Source organism: Protopterus annectens, chromosome 1.part1, assembly GCF_019279795.1.
Source record: "Protopterus annectens isolate FY-2018-M chromosome 1.part1, PAN1.0, whole genome shotgun sequence".
Lineage (NCBI taxonomy): Eukaryota > Metazoa > Chordata > Ceratodontiformes > Protopteridae > Protopterus > Protopterus annectens.
This window is the reverse complement of record NC_056726.1, coordinates 1948029298-1948043895: the sequence shown is the minus strand read 5'-3', so window position 1 is coordinate 1948043895 and position 14598 is coordinate 1948029298. Positions and strand designations below refer to the sequence as shown.

Sequence of the window (14598 nt, the reverse complement as noted above, 5' to 3'; positions counted from 1 at the left end):
GGGAGTGTACATAACACATGTAATTGAATTTACTATAAGTGGCAGAATTCCTGGTCCTTATCTGTCAGTTTCATTTTTCACACTGGGAGAGCTGAGTTTAAGCTGTGGATCAGCGTGCAGCTATCTTATAAGTCCAACCAAAAAAAAAAAAAAGTATTGTCTTAAGCAGAAAAAAAAGTCTTTCTGTTTGGCTTATTATTTAGCATTATTTGACCCCCCAACATTTTTCCCCAAAAAAGCTTTAAAATGTTACAAAGATTCAAAACTGAATATGAATGTTTTTAGATTCATCACTGTAAAGGAGCACTGGGGGATTTTTTTAATGAAACTTTGTCAGGAGGGGATTTTGGGGGTTTTTGCTGTGACCACTTTAGTAAAAATATGATTTGTGGAAAATAGTTATTTGGAGGATCTTCAGTAACTATTTTACCCTACTCAACCAGAAGCAGAGAACTAACCCATCTAACCTGTGTTGGAGAAGCTGATTAGGTCTGTTACATGGGTTGGTTACTTGTCATTGATTGAAGACCCACTGGCAACAAGTATTGGATGTTATGAGGTATTTATTCTTACTCTTGCTCCTTATCCTTTACATTGCCTTAAAAAGAATGATTTGACAGGAATCCTTCTTTAAATCCCCTTTCTCTTAAAAGTATTTACCAGAAGGTGGGATATTGCTAACGTTCAAGCATTATATTAAGGGAAACTGGTAGTACATGAACTTGATTCTGCAGAGAAATTTGGATGTTAAACACAACTTCGTAAGAAACTGTAAAACAGGTGGACAGTAAGCGTAATGGGCATTCCCTGCCCTTAGCAGAGAATCTTTTATAATGCTTGTATCGCGTGCATTAATGAATAAGCAACTGATAAAAAGCAATGTGCTGGGACTTTATACTCACTGCATGAGATTCAGTAGGTATTTTTTTACTCTTATTTCATATTTTTGCTTCCCATTATACCCTTTTCCATCATTATTGTCACCACCTTTTTCCTATGTTCTACATGGGGAGGAGAAGTCACATAAATTCTTTTGATTCGGTGCTACTCTCCTACCTTGTTCAAAAGTCCTACCTGACTGTTGCATGTCTTCTCCTAGACGATACATCCATCTCTTTGCTGGACATCCTTGTTTCCTCTTGCCGTCTTCCTGTTTATCCCAAATTTTCTTCGCCCAATTGTCCTCTTTTTTTTCTTGCACATGTGACCTAACCACCATAGTTTCTCTGACTTTTCTTGCAATTGGAGCTACTTTGGCTTTTGCACTGATGAAGTAATTTCTCAGCTTGTCCCAAGTGTGCATCCTTCCACCCTTTTCAGTACTTCATATCAAAAACCTCTAGCTTCCGCAACTGCTCTGCCTTCACTACCTGGTTTTCTACACTAGGCAGAAATACTAGTCACAACTCTGTTTTATACACCTCACTTTTCACCTTCTTTGGTATTCTTCTGTCACACAATATGCCGATAATCTGTTGGAAGTTGGTTGCATCCTCTTTGATTATAGTTTTGACCTCCTCATTTAGACTTCTCTTCTCTTCAGCCTGTCTTCCACGATACTTGAAAAAGTTATCCTGTTCCAGTACTTCTCCTTCTGTCTCAGTTTTCAGCTTCTTTTGATTGTCCTCATTTGCTGCCATGACAATTGTCTTGTCTCTACTCATTTTAATCACATGTGCTTTCAGTTCAGCAAATTACAGGGGAATGGACTAAAGAAGTTCCTGTCAGTGTGTGCTTGTAGTACCACCTTGTATGCATTCAACAGCTTTGTCTGTGTGTCCCAAATGACCTCTTTGCCAATGTAGTCCATCACCCTTGTCATGTATCTGGATTTTGGAATTGGGCTGACTGTGGTATATGTTTTCATTTTTTTTTTATTAATTCCAGTATATGTAGTTTTCCTTAAGAAATGTGTGATTAACATGGTGAAAGCTGGGTGTCCCTCTGCCTTGGATTTATTCTAACCCCCTTTGCCTAAATCTCTTTCGATGGTTAGGGTTATAGGAGATTGCTTTAAGTCTATGAGCCCTAGGCTTTACAGGTCTAAAGTGGCAAGTTGGAATGGAGTTAGAGAGTTGCTGAAGAAGAGAGATTATAATGTGGATAGTATGTAGTTTGCTGGAGAAATTGTTCATGTCTGGTAAACATTTGTCTTCTTTTGAGCTCAGACTGACAGATCTGTGGGTTTTGCCCCTTCATTTTCCCTCTCCTGTGGAAAAGAATTACATTTCCTTTCCACCAGTACTTATGCAATTTGTCACCTTTCCATGAGCTTTGAGGAAAAAATGGTCAGTGATGACTGCAGTTTTTTCCTCTAATTCTATATATAAATTATGCAACATTTCCTTTCAGATTCCATTGGTATAGACAGTATTAACTTGCTCAGCCAAGCCTAAAACTTGTTTGTCTACTTCTAGTTCACACCCATACCGCCCTATGGCGTCCAGAACTTTTTCGGGTCTTTGGGTCTGGCTTCTTTAACTAAGTGACTTACCAGCTAATAATAGGCAGTATTAGAAAGGCAAGGCGTTATTAACAAAACAACACTAAGATTGTTAGTCTAGGATGTCCCTCAGTGTAGATGTTAGTCTTTGTTTGCCACTTGTTATTCATACAGTAGAGAGTTGATTGTCCGAACGTTGATTATCCAAAAAGTCAGTTATCAGAACCAGCCTTCCATAGCTTTCAGGTAGGAAAAATCATAAAGTCTGAATATGTAAACATTATATGTATTCACTTGAGCATGTTTTCTGAGCTTGTAGACAGCTCATGTGTGAAAATTATTATTTATTGTTTACTGGAATCTCTGAATGGTTGAAAAGTATATACCTGCATGCTAAAAAAAGATTTTAGATGTTTTTTATCCAGTTCATTTATATGTTTGATTATCCAAACTACCCTAGATCCCAGTTAGTTTGGGTAACTGACTCGCTACTGTATTTTCAGATTTATGTTCATATCTTCATGGCTGAGACCTATATATTATTGAGGTGTATGGCGTGAAACACCAATGTGGGAGACAGGATAATTCACTATCAATGCTGGTTTATATTACACTATACTGGAAATATTGCTAGTTGTTTGCTAGTAATTACGAAAATAATTAAAATGTTCAAATGTACTTAATACTCCAAAAGTCTAGTGACTTGTAAACTACTGCATGACATTAAGTGAAATCCTAGATGTTGTAGAAAGAAATAATCTTTAATACTTGCACTGCAAGTAGTACATCTTGAGAGATATCAGTAAGATTTGTTTTCGATAATTATTCAGTTAAGCATAAGTTTTCATATATCTATAAATTTATCAATAAACATGCACTTATACAGGAATTTCGTGTCACGTGAAAATGTATGTCTGGTCAACAAAAGTGTTCTAAGAATATATGTCTAGTTGTACAGTTTTCAAGATATGAAAATTTGTGAAAGTTTACGAAAAGTATCATTTGGGCTTTTTCTGCATTATAATATATTGCAGCATTTCTAGAAAATACTGTAAATGCAGTGACTTTTCACTAAAGAATAGTTCGTACTGATAACCTTGCTTAGTTGTACAGTTTTAATAGCTTTTATTGTTCACAAAATATTTTCATTTGTTTATCATTTGCTTTGAGTTTATTTTTTAGAAAAATGCTCTGGAATGCATGATGTGTGTAGGCTGCTAAGAGGTGTGACATTCCACACAACGTAAGTGTTAATAAGCTAAATGATTAGTAACCCATTCTTGCCCTCTGATTTGTGTATGCAAGTCCTGTGTTTTTAATTTGGATGAGAATTTTGTTCTGTATCCCTGCCTTTTACTACCTCTCCCTGCATACACTGTCAATACCTTTTTGCCTCACTGTCTTTGATTTTCTTTTTTTATACCATTATGAGTTATGAAAGAATTTAATGCCTTCTAAATTGATCCACCTTTTCTTTCTTCATAATTTATGTCTAATCGGCATCCCTTATTCTGTCTGCTTTAATTGATTCATTTCCATGTCCTGTTCTTTTTTCTATTGTTAGTGTAGTTTTGGCTTAGTTCTCTTGCTTTGAATTGCAGACTTTAGTCAGCATTCCTGCTGCTTACCACAAAGTAAGACTGTACCTGCAATTCACACCAGGACAAAATTCAACTCATTTCTTTCCTCTCCTACCTTCACTACTAATTATACACCCTATATTGTAGCAAATTGCAAGCATTAACACCAAAATCTGCATGAGCGGTGAGACTGGTCCTTATTCTGGGCCAGCAATCAGACACTCAATCCTAACTACTAACTCTGGTGAGGGATGGTCCCTAAGAGCAAAGATGGATTCAATACAGTTTGTTCAGATGCAGCCCCCTACACCGAGCACAATTTCCCTTAAGAGCATACTGGGAGTATGCTCCAGAATTGGGGCGGGACTCCCAGACTCGCACACAATTCCACACTAACCACTTTGGAGCTCTGTGTCCCTGTTCCCAGTAGCTGACATACCTGTTTGCATACTTGAGTCTCTCACACACACACACACACACACACACACACACCTGGGAAAAGCTGGCACAGATTTACTAGCTGTGCCCCTTTCTGCCCAGACTCTGAGGTAATCACGCTGACTCTAGTCAGCTATCCTAAGGCTCTTACAAAAGGGTACCCAATTACACTGTGTTAAATTAATACTAGTACAGACGTTAGGGTTTGACCAAAGCAGCAAGGCTTTCAGGAGCGGCCACAGTGTCACTAAAACAAGCATAAGTGCTCTCAAGATGTTAAAAGTATTCCCTAAAGGACCAGCCACAGTAAAAGGTATTCAGATATTTAATGATAAATAAAAGAGAAAACATGAGAATACGGAATACAATAAACAAGAATTTAAACCACAGAGATATAAAAAATAATACAGTTGGATAGTTTCTCACAGATATAGAAAACAATGCTAAACTATTCTCACTGTGTCCCAGAACGACTAAAGAATTACTGTTCCCTGACTACTTACTAAAGCAAAGCAAGCTGATGTGTGCTGAGTTTCTTACCACAGCAAAAATTAGACAAAGTCTCTCTCTGTCTGTGTGGATGTGAGAGATATATATCTTGTCAAAAATCGCTCCAGTAAGACTTTACGGTGCCCTATCCACTCATTCAGGTTCCTGTTGAACAGTGTCATATAGGTGCTCTGTTTCACATGAATTGGTAACATATTCCAAAGACGTGGCAGTCGCTAGGAGATAAATCTGTCCTTCCAGCATGTCCTATTTAAGTAGCAGGCCATATTTAAATCACTGAAATGGGTAGCCCTAGACCCATTTGATTTACGGATATGCAGCAAGTTCATTAGGTTTGGGTCTTGGATTGCTTTGTAGGCCAGGCATAAGTCTCCCGTTAGAAGTCTCTCTGATACGGAGTGTAGTGACAGGGACTTTAGTCATTCTGTGTAAGGCACATGTTGGAGCACCTTGATCTTCTTTGTTATAAACCTCTGAGGTCTCTCTAATTGCTACATATGCTTAGTACGGTGCATGCTGAATGGAGCTTTGTACTCAATTACAGGCCGGATAAGTGCCGAGTATAAGGGGGATTATAACTTCTTTTGCTCTCTAGGCGATGCCTTTACTAATCAGGTGTGCTACGTGGAAAGCTTTCCTTACTATGGTAGACACATGATGGTCAAAGTTAAGGCCACAGTCAACCTGTGATCCCAGGTCCCTTACCACTTCATGGGTACTTAGGGTATAGTTGTTGATTTGAAAGTGTGAAGGGACATTGTTTGTTCCGAAGGGAATGATGGTCCATTTCTTTGCATTCAATTTGAGACTAATACACCAGTCGATGGTGTGCATGAGACCTTCCTGGAGTATACTGACATCATTTGGGTATTCAATAATTGCACCTAATTTGCAATCGTCTGCAAACTTGGTCAGCCGCATCCCCTTAGTTTTGACCTGAACTTCTGAGAAGTATATACCAAACAGTAGGGGGCTCATCACTGACCCCCTGTGGCACCCCGCTGGTAACACATCTGCTGGTTGATGTGGAGTCACCCACTTTGATAGTGTGTGTCTGGTTTGTGAGCCATTTGGCAACCCATGTTACACAGAGCTTTGCTAAGAACTATGGCAGCATCTGAAAGCTATAACACAATTTCATGCTTTCCACCCTTCCAGGGTTCTCTGATAAAACATACACATGTGATCATTTACAACAATGCAATGTGATATACATACATGCATTCTTTCTGTCCAGCAGGACTTACTGTTGATGCATTTTTAACACAAGTACCTTCACAAATATATTTTTAACTCTAACATCTGTACACATCAATGTGATAGTCAAATAAAATTCTTTACAAAACTTCAGCTAGCTATGCTGGCATGTGCGCACATGTACTGCTCTGCTTTCCCTGGCACAGGTGGCACTACCTCATAACATCACAAATGGTATTACAACACACCCAGAGTTGACATTCGTGCTAGTGAACATTACAGGTGCAATGTTCTTGTCAGCAAGCACATTGCCTTCAGTAGCATAACATCTCTTATTTGGATACAGGACATCATTATTCTTTTGGCGAAATTTGGTAAGTCTTAGAAAGGCTCACTGGCTTGTTAGCCTATGAAAATGTTGAGTGTCCAAATGTTAGCTGGAGACTTGACAATATCAACTCTGTATCAAATGGAATTGCATTGAAATAAATGTGCACTAGTATGCTTACATTACACATTACATTACCCTTTCCAACCAACAGACAGAGAGCAGTTTGTATAGTTTTAAGTTCAGCTTGTTTTCTGCATAAAAAAGGACTCTGCAAAATGTTTATATGCAGTGTTTTTTTCCTGCATAACTGCTGGCTGTTAAACCAATTCTACTGTGTTCGTAAGTTAATAAGTAAAAGTACTTTGGTCTTTTGGTCTTTCAGCTTTTCTAGGTTATGGGTGGCCACAGCGCAACTCCGGTCCGCTAATGATTGGCGGTGGATTTTTACGGTGCTGAGTTGCCAGCCCGACGCCCAGCCTTCAAAGAAGGCACACCAATTCACTCACGTACGCACCTACCTTCATGTTTTTCAAATGTCACTCAACTTTGGGAGGACATGCAAACTCCATGCAGAAGGTGCTCCAGACGAGAATCGAACGGGAGAACCTCTTGCTGTGAGGTGACAACGCTAACCACTGCACCACCACGGCCTAGTAAAAGTACTTTGCTGATAAGCTACTATGGCTATGAAATGGTGTATAAATCACTTGATCAGTTATGTCATCATTTAGTAAGCATAAGAACTGCCCCCCCCCCCCCAAAAAAAAATCATGTCTTTGGGGAACCAGTTAAAAGCAGCTGGGCCTGTGCTTAATTTCAGTCTTGAGTTGATAGTTTATCCTGCTTAGTTGAGTTGCTGAAATTCACACAATATACAGATGAACATTGCCAGAAGCAGTTAGCTTAGCAGGATGTGACTTATGTGCAGTTCATTACCTTAACCTACTGAATCAGTGAAGTTTAATACAAATGTTGTTGCCTTTTTATGGTACTTGTGCAATGGACAAACTTTTCATACTGGCCCAGAGGCAGAATTCAGTTTGCATTTAATTTTGTGGGTTACAGCACATGCCAGTATATTATAGCAATAACCCACGCCTGGGTGTGGGTAATGCTAAATTTACCCACGGTTGGCGTGGTTTGGTCCCGAGGGCGAAGCCCGAGGGACCAAACAAAGCCAACCGTGGGTAATTAGCATTACCACCAGAAGTGGTTATTGCTATTATACGACATTATTTAAGAAAGAAACTATTACTTTTCTTAAATAATGGCATAGTATAATGCCTGTTTACTGCCCTTCCGCAGATGTCTGGCATCATGGCAGTTCTGATGTACTGCGCCTGCGCGGTACATCAGAGCTTGAGCAAAAACGGAGAAAGCAAGATCTCCGTTGCTTTTTAGTGTCTCGCTATGTTAAATGAGTTTAGCATAGCAAGACAGTTTAAAATAAGCAACGGACATCTCCGTTGCTTATTTTAAAACTGTCCATATGTTAAACTCATTTAACATAGCGAGACTTAAAAAAGCAACGGAGATCTTGCTTTCTCCGTTGCAAAACACTGTCTCGCTATGTTAAATGGGTTTAACATGCGAGACAGCTTTAAAAAGCAACGGAGATCTCCGTTGCTTATTTTAAAGCTGTCTCGCTATGTTAAACCCATTTAACATAGCGAGACAGTGTTTTAAAAAAACAAGTTATACTAATGGAAAAAAGTCCGGGCGACTGGACCTTTTTCCATTAGTATAACTCGATTTACAACGGGCACGCTGGCCAATCAGCGTGCAAGTTTTGGGGGGGGGGGGGTCATGGTATAATAATCTATCCATTTGTTTATTTACTTTCTTCTGTTTATTAACCGGATGATTGGGTTGGTGAACTGACCCTTTTCATCCACGGCCCGGGTTTCAAAAAAGAGCATCAGATGCTGTTTTCTGGAGCATGTACAATGCAAGTTTACAAATTTTAAACTCCTTATTTGAAAATGCAGTAGTTAAATTAAGAAGTACATACATTTTGGAGGCATGGATGAACATGAAATTGTTACAGTAACAGGGAAACAAAGAAATAATTATGTGGGAAGCAAAAGAAAAAAAAATATTAAACTGTTGAAGAAAGAACATTTGCAATGGTATCAACATTTCAAGACTGTGGTATAGAGTAACAAATGCAAAGATATTTACAGATATTTGTAGTTAACTAAACCTTATGCTTAGAAGTTCAACAGGTTGAGTCTTTTTGATCTCAAAATGTTTTACTGGAGTAGAATCAAATTTGTCTAGCTCAGCCTAGTTGACACATTAATTTTCTTTGATAAAAGCATTGTGAGGTTTTTTTCATATCCAGTGCTCTGTACTATTCTATATGCTTTGCCAGGTCGAATTTTTGGAAAAAAATGTATTTCCTTACTGGTAATCTAAAATTAGGTATTTTAAATAATGTAACATTGTATGCGAAGGATGCATTCCTCTGACTGACAGATTTAATTTCAATGATAAACATGAGTGAAGTTTTATCATTTTGAAAAGCATTACCTGTAGTAATAGGGCTGCTCAGCTTGTAATAGTGAACCACTTAACTTAATCCAAAAGATTATAGTGACAAGTTGTAGCAATTGTTAGAAGGGTACAAATGACCGTATTTGTACTGCAGTTTGAAGTAGCTGAGTGTTTGAAATAGAATGTAATGTAGTTAAGGTATATTCCGGTTTCTCAATTAAAAAGGGTTTCCTGCTAGTCTGCTGTCGGATGCCAGAAGGTGAGTAAGCTTGTAACAAGAGTTTTAGTAGTAACAACAGTGTCTGTACGTTTTGTAAAGAATATGTCAACTATTATGAGGTGTTTTTGATGACTAATATTAAGAGCAAGCTTGCTCTTCAGGGGGAAGGGGCAGTTATTTTCTGGGTTATGGCAGACAGTATGACACCACATTTATTAGTATTTATGACTATTTTTTTTCAATCCAGTTGTAGAGGTTTATTAATTCTGATTACACATTCTGATACAGATTGGTAATAGACCGGTTTGTGTCAAGAAGGAGAATATTGTCTGCATATAGGGTAAGGTTAATAAAATGTAGTTCATGTAGGATGTTACGAATAAGCAATGTGAATATTAAAGGACCCATGACTGAACCTTGGCACATTCTTTAGGGGAATGCACCACTGTCAAATAATGTAGTTTTGACTGGTACCCCATCTTGTTGCTTGCATGTATTAACAGGCATGCAGAGCTGGTATAATTTTGTGTGTCATGTACACACAGTGGTGAGATGAAAAATTAAATAACATTCAAAGTATGGTTTCAAGAAGGGAGAAGATTGACAAAGATAAGCCCAGTACTATTTCTTCACTGAATACCGGCTTTAACAGGGTAGTGTAAATGTGGTGCCAAAGCTTTTCGAAGCCGTCAAAAACAGGTTAACAGAATTCAAAATGTAGATGCCCCTTTCGCTCCAAGAAAGTGACAGCACTGTATTGATTTTTCTTATCTGAAGCTGATTTATGACTGCATGATACTAAACTGCCTTGGTACATCCACTGATGTAGGGGCATAGTGTAGACTGTGGGGTCAGTGGCACTAGTTTGGCTTGTAGTCCAGATGTTGCAGTTGAAGCTGTGAAGTGGAAGAGTGTGAGTTTAGGTAATGTCAATATTTTTCAGTGAGAGCGTGTGGAACATACATCACTCAGGTCAACCATGGTGGAGACTGGGGAGGGGTCAGGGTGGCAGACATGGGCTTCAGAAGTTAGCTAGATATGGGTTGTGTGTGTCAGACTGGTACATTGTGCTTGTCTGCTTTGGCTGCTCATACTTAGTGGCTGATTAAAGAATGTAAGACCTAATATCATGTCACCCCCAATCCCCTGTGATGCTACTTGGAACCCAGGGTCCCAGCTTTTCCTCCTCCTCTTCTGAGGGGAATTAAAGTGAGAACTGCAGAGTAATATGTGACTGCTTGTTGTGCTTTGGTGGTGGTGATGGGGGGAGAAAGAAGCATTGGGATGTCTAGATTTCAGGTGCTCACTGTGGTACTAGCTAAAATATGGAGGTGGTGGTTCTGGTGATAGCTGTTTTAGCGTGATAGGGGGACAGTATAATCCTACCACTTTAACTGGAATTGAAGTGACATTGTAAGGCACGCTCTTCTGTGCATGCATAAGGTATCCTTCAAAGTCTGACTTAATGAGTCTTTCCTTCTCTGAGGATCAGATGCTTAACAGAATAATATTTGCAAAGGAGAAGCTCCATTCCTGAGCAGCTAATCAGGCATTCTTTGGATAGTTGTTTTACTGCCAAACCCATTCCCAAACTTGGGTTGTTAGTGTCCTAGAAAAAGTGTGAGATCTTGTGTTTTGGCTGAAGTAGTACGTGTCCACTGCTTGATGAAAAATTCCAGTAATTTGCTTTGTTTTTCAGGAGAGGAACTAGAGTATGAATATGAAGATCAAGGCCACAGTACTTGGTTATGTAGGGTCAGGTAAGTTATTTTTGTTCTTCATTGTGTATGAAAATAATATAATAATAAAGATTTATTATGGGGGGGGGAGTAGATGTTAAGTTGTCAATCTCGCCTTCATTCTTGCTTGATGGGTTCGGAGCCGATCCCTCGGCTCCGACTCGGCACTTGCTAAGCTCGAGAGTCACTTTTACCAGCTCGAGGCAGCCCCATATCCCATGATGCAAGGCGGTAAGTACCCAGATCTCGTTTGCCGCTTCGCTTATGAGGTCCTCCTTTTACCAGCTCCTGGTAAGTGATTCACTTTATTAATATTAAAGCCCCCTTTTGTTAAAAAAATTCCTGTCTTTTTTATTATTTTTTAGTCAAACTTTACCCATCCCATCCCCTCCCTGTTAGGGTGTGTGTGTGTTTATTTTTAGGAATACCTTTTTGGTATTTTCTTTAATTTAAATTTTTTGACTGGTGTGTGTGTGTGTTTAAGCACCATGTCAAAGGAGAGGGTCTCAGGTTTTAAGAAGTGTGACTCGTGCTGTCAGAAGATGTCTCTGACAGACGGTCACACTTCTTGCCTGTATTGCCTGGGGCCTCTTCACCTGCAGGACTCCTGTGCTATTTGTCATTCCTTCAGCCAGAGAGTCCTGCAGGAGAGACGCAACAAGCTGATACTTAGGGGCCTTCTTAAGCCAGAGGGCTCTCCGGCTAAGTCGGCTCCGTCAAAATCAGCAAAATCTTCCAAGGCCCAGGCTTCTGTGTCTAAGCCTGCGGCCTCGGCTCCGAGTCGAGATCGGCTCCGTCTGGAGCCGATTCTGGCTTAACAAAGCCTTCGGCACCGATGGCTATCGGTGCCGAATCTGCATCGACCACTTCGGTGTCGGCTCCGATCGGTTCCGACACCCATGTGGCACAGGCATCGGTGTCGGCTCCGACACCGTTACTTTGGTGGCTGTATCGGCTCCGGCTGGAGCCGATACATCGAGCTTCCTGTCGGCTCCGAAGTCGGCTCCGACAGGATCTTTAGTATCGGTTCCGATGGCTCATTCCAGGAAGAGGTCGAGGTCTCCTTCCTTGGAGCCGATACTTTCGGCTCGGCTTCACCTCTTCTTCGGGAGCCATCGGAGCCGATCTTCAAGGTCATCCAGACTGTCAGATCATGACCTAGAGAGAGTGGTCAGTAGATTACTTAAGTCACAGGTACTGGCCCAAATGTTACATAGTCCGTCTCAACAGGCGACTGTTGGTCCACACCCGTTACAATTCCTCCTTCAACTCTACCCCAGAGCTTGGAGTTGGGGTCTTCGAGCAGTTACTGCTACGGCTGGAGGCGGATACCCCCTTCTGTTCCTTCAGCCTCTACTCTTATCTCCTCTTGAGACCTTCCTTAGAGGGATTCGGTGGTCGGGCTTCCATGGTCTCCTCCGAGGGTGAGTGGCATCGGACCCTTGTCCGAACCCGCTCTTCCCCTTGGAGCCTCGGCCTTGGTGAGCTCTGCTCCGACATCTGCCTCGGAGACTTCCCTTTCGGTGGTCCCTGGAGCTCCTAGTTCTTGAACGGGTTCTCTCGGACCTGCCTGGAAGGGGAGCATTCGAGGTGATGAAGAGTGTGCTGGCCACGGGTATCAGTCAGCAGTCTGTTCCCGTAGCTCCTCCCTCTATAGTACCTGTTGACATCTCTGCCACTTCTCTTGCTACAGGACCCAGAGATCCTCCGCCTCAGGTTTCCCCATTGGGAATTTCCCCTCTTCCGAGGATTCTCCTGATGTTTCGGGAGATCCTCCTAGGAAGAGGACTTGTAAGAGGAAGCATGTAGACTCCCCGAGTCTGTCACTTGGATACTGACTTTGATGAGTCAGAGGGATCCCTAGATCCCCTCTGAGGATGTCTCCTTCGCAGACATCCTAGAACTCCTGAAACAGAGGGAAACTGGCCCACCAACAATCCCTCTGAGGATGAGTCAGTATACCTAGAGGCGTTTGGATCTCGGCCCTCCACCTCCTGGGTGTCTCCGCCTTCGACCCCTTATGCAGGTTATTGCACGAAGGCGTGGGCAGCTCCTGACTCTGTAGAGCCAGTCCCTAGGAGGCCTTCAAAATTTATCACTGCCCGTGTGACAAGCAATTCCTCACCAAGGGTGTCCCCGCTGATGCCATGGTGGTGGCTGCGGCCACCAAAAGGAACTTGCAGATCCTTCCGTGCCCGTCCATCCTCCTAATAAGGACTCTAGGACCATGGATAGGTACGGTGGCGGATGTTTTCCTCAGCGACCTTTGCTATCGTTCGCTGAATTACCTATGTCACTTCACCAGACTCCAGAGGATATCCTTAAGGAGCTGGGTGAAGTAGTTCAGGATCCTACAGCTGCAGGGGCTCAAGAAAAATTGCTTTGCAGCTAGGAACCCTCAATTCCATTGCAAACTCCTCCATGCGGCTAATATCTTATGCTGCGGATGGAGCGAGTAGAGCCGCAGGTACAGGTGTGGCTCTTAGGCGCCAAGCCTGGATGCGGCTATGTGATTTTATGGATCCCTTTAAGGCGTCCTTCACAAATTCTCCCTTTGATGGGTCAGCTTTGTTTGGCCCTCAGGTGAAGGAAACCTTGACCAGGTGCGAGCAGGACGGCAAGACTCTTTCTGCTGTTGGAGTCCGTTTTTCCACCCCTTCTAGACCTTATCCCAAAGGACAGAAAGGTGGGAAAATGTGGTTCCGTAAATCCCAAGGAGTCACGCCGGATTCACGTGGTCAGTTTACCCCTAGAGGCAGAGGGGGTAACAACAACAGATGCCGCTCTAGAGGCAGAGGGGGTCCGAAAAACCAGGGAAACAGAGAGCCTCTCTCTGACAAGCCCTTTCAGCATCCCTGAGGTGTTGCCCGGCTGTCCCTCCTTGGAGGCAGTCGGGGGAAGATTATCACTGTACCCAGAAGCCTGGCATTCCCTCACTCAAGACAGATGGGTACAGTCGATCATATCCAAGGGTTACATAATTCCTTTCGAGGAAAGTCCCTTCCCCTCAAATTCCCTTCCAGATGTACCACCCGGTCTAAGGGAAATTGCAGAGTTAGAAGTCTCAAAACTACTGCAAAAAAGAGCCATTCAGCCAGTTACATTAGACCATTCAGAGCCCGGAATCTACTCAAGGTTCTTTTTGGTCCCCAAAAAGACAGGAGACTGGAGACCAATATTGGATCTCAGCAGACTCAACAAGTCTGTCAGGAAGACAAGATTCCGAATGGTCACTCTTCAGTCAATTCTGCCCTTCTTACAGAAGGACAACTGGATGTGCTCAATAGATCTTCAGGATGTGTACTATCACATCAAAATTCACAGACGCTCCAGGAGATTTCTCCGCTTTCGGCTGGGGTCCAGTCATTTCCAGTTCAGAGCCCTGCCCTTTGGTCTCACTACAGCCCCCAGAGTGTTCACCAAATGCATGGCAGTGGTCACGGCTCACCTGAGACGTCAAGGATTCCAGGTGTTTCCGTATCTCGGCGACTGGCTCCTGTCAGCCACCACCAGGCATCAGCTTATACAAGCCAGGGATTACACAATAAACCTTTGTTCTCATTTGGGCATCTCGATCAACTTCGAAAAGTCATCCTTATTACCCTGCCAGTCTATTACCTTCATAGGCACAAACTTAAACACTG

At 41.9% G+C, this 14598-nt stretch overlaps 1 protein-coding gene across 1 annotated transcript in view; it reads left to right on the top strand.

The window, feature by feature from the left end:
- Positions 1-14598, top strand: part of LOC122816779 (solute carrier family 4 member 1 adaptor protein) — a 937474-nt gene that overhangs the window by 223326 nt on the left and 699550 nt on the right. Inside the window, exon 4 of the mRNA XM_044089801.1 lies at positions 10915-10975. Within this exon, the coding sequence (XP_043945736.1) occupies positions 10915-10975 (61 nt within the window). The remainder of the gene's footprint in view (positions 1-10914; positions 10976-14598) is intronic.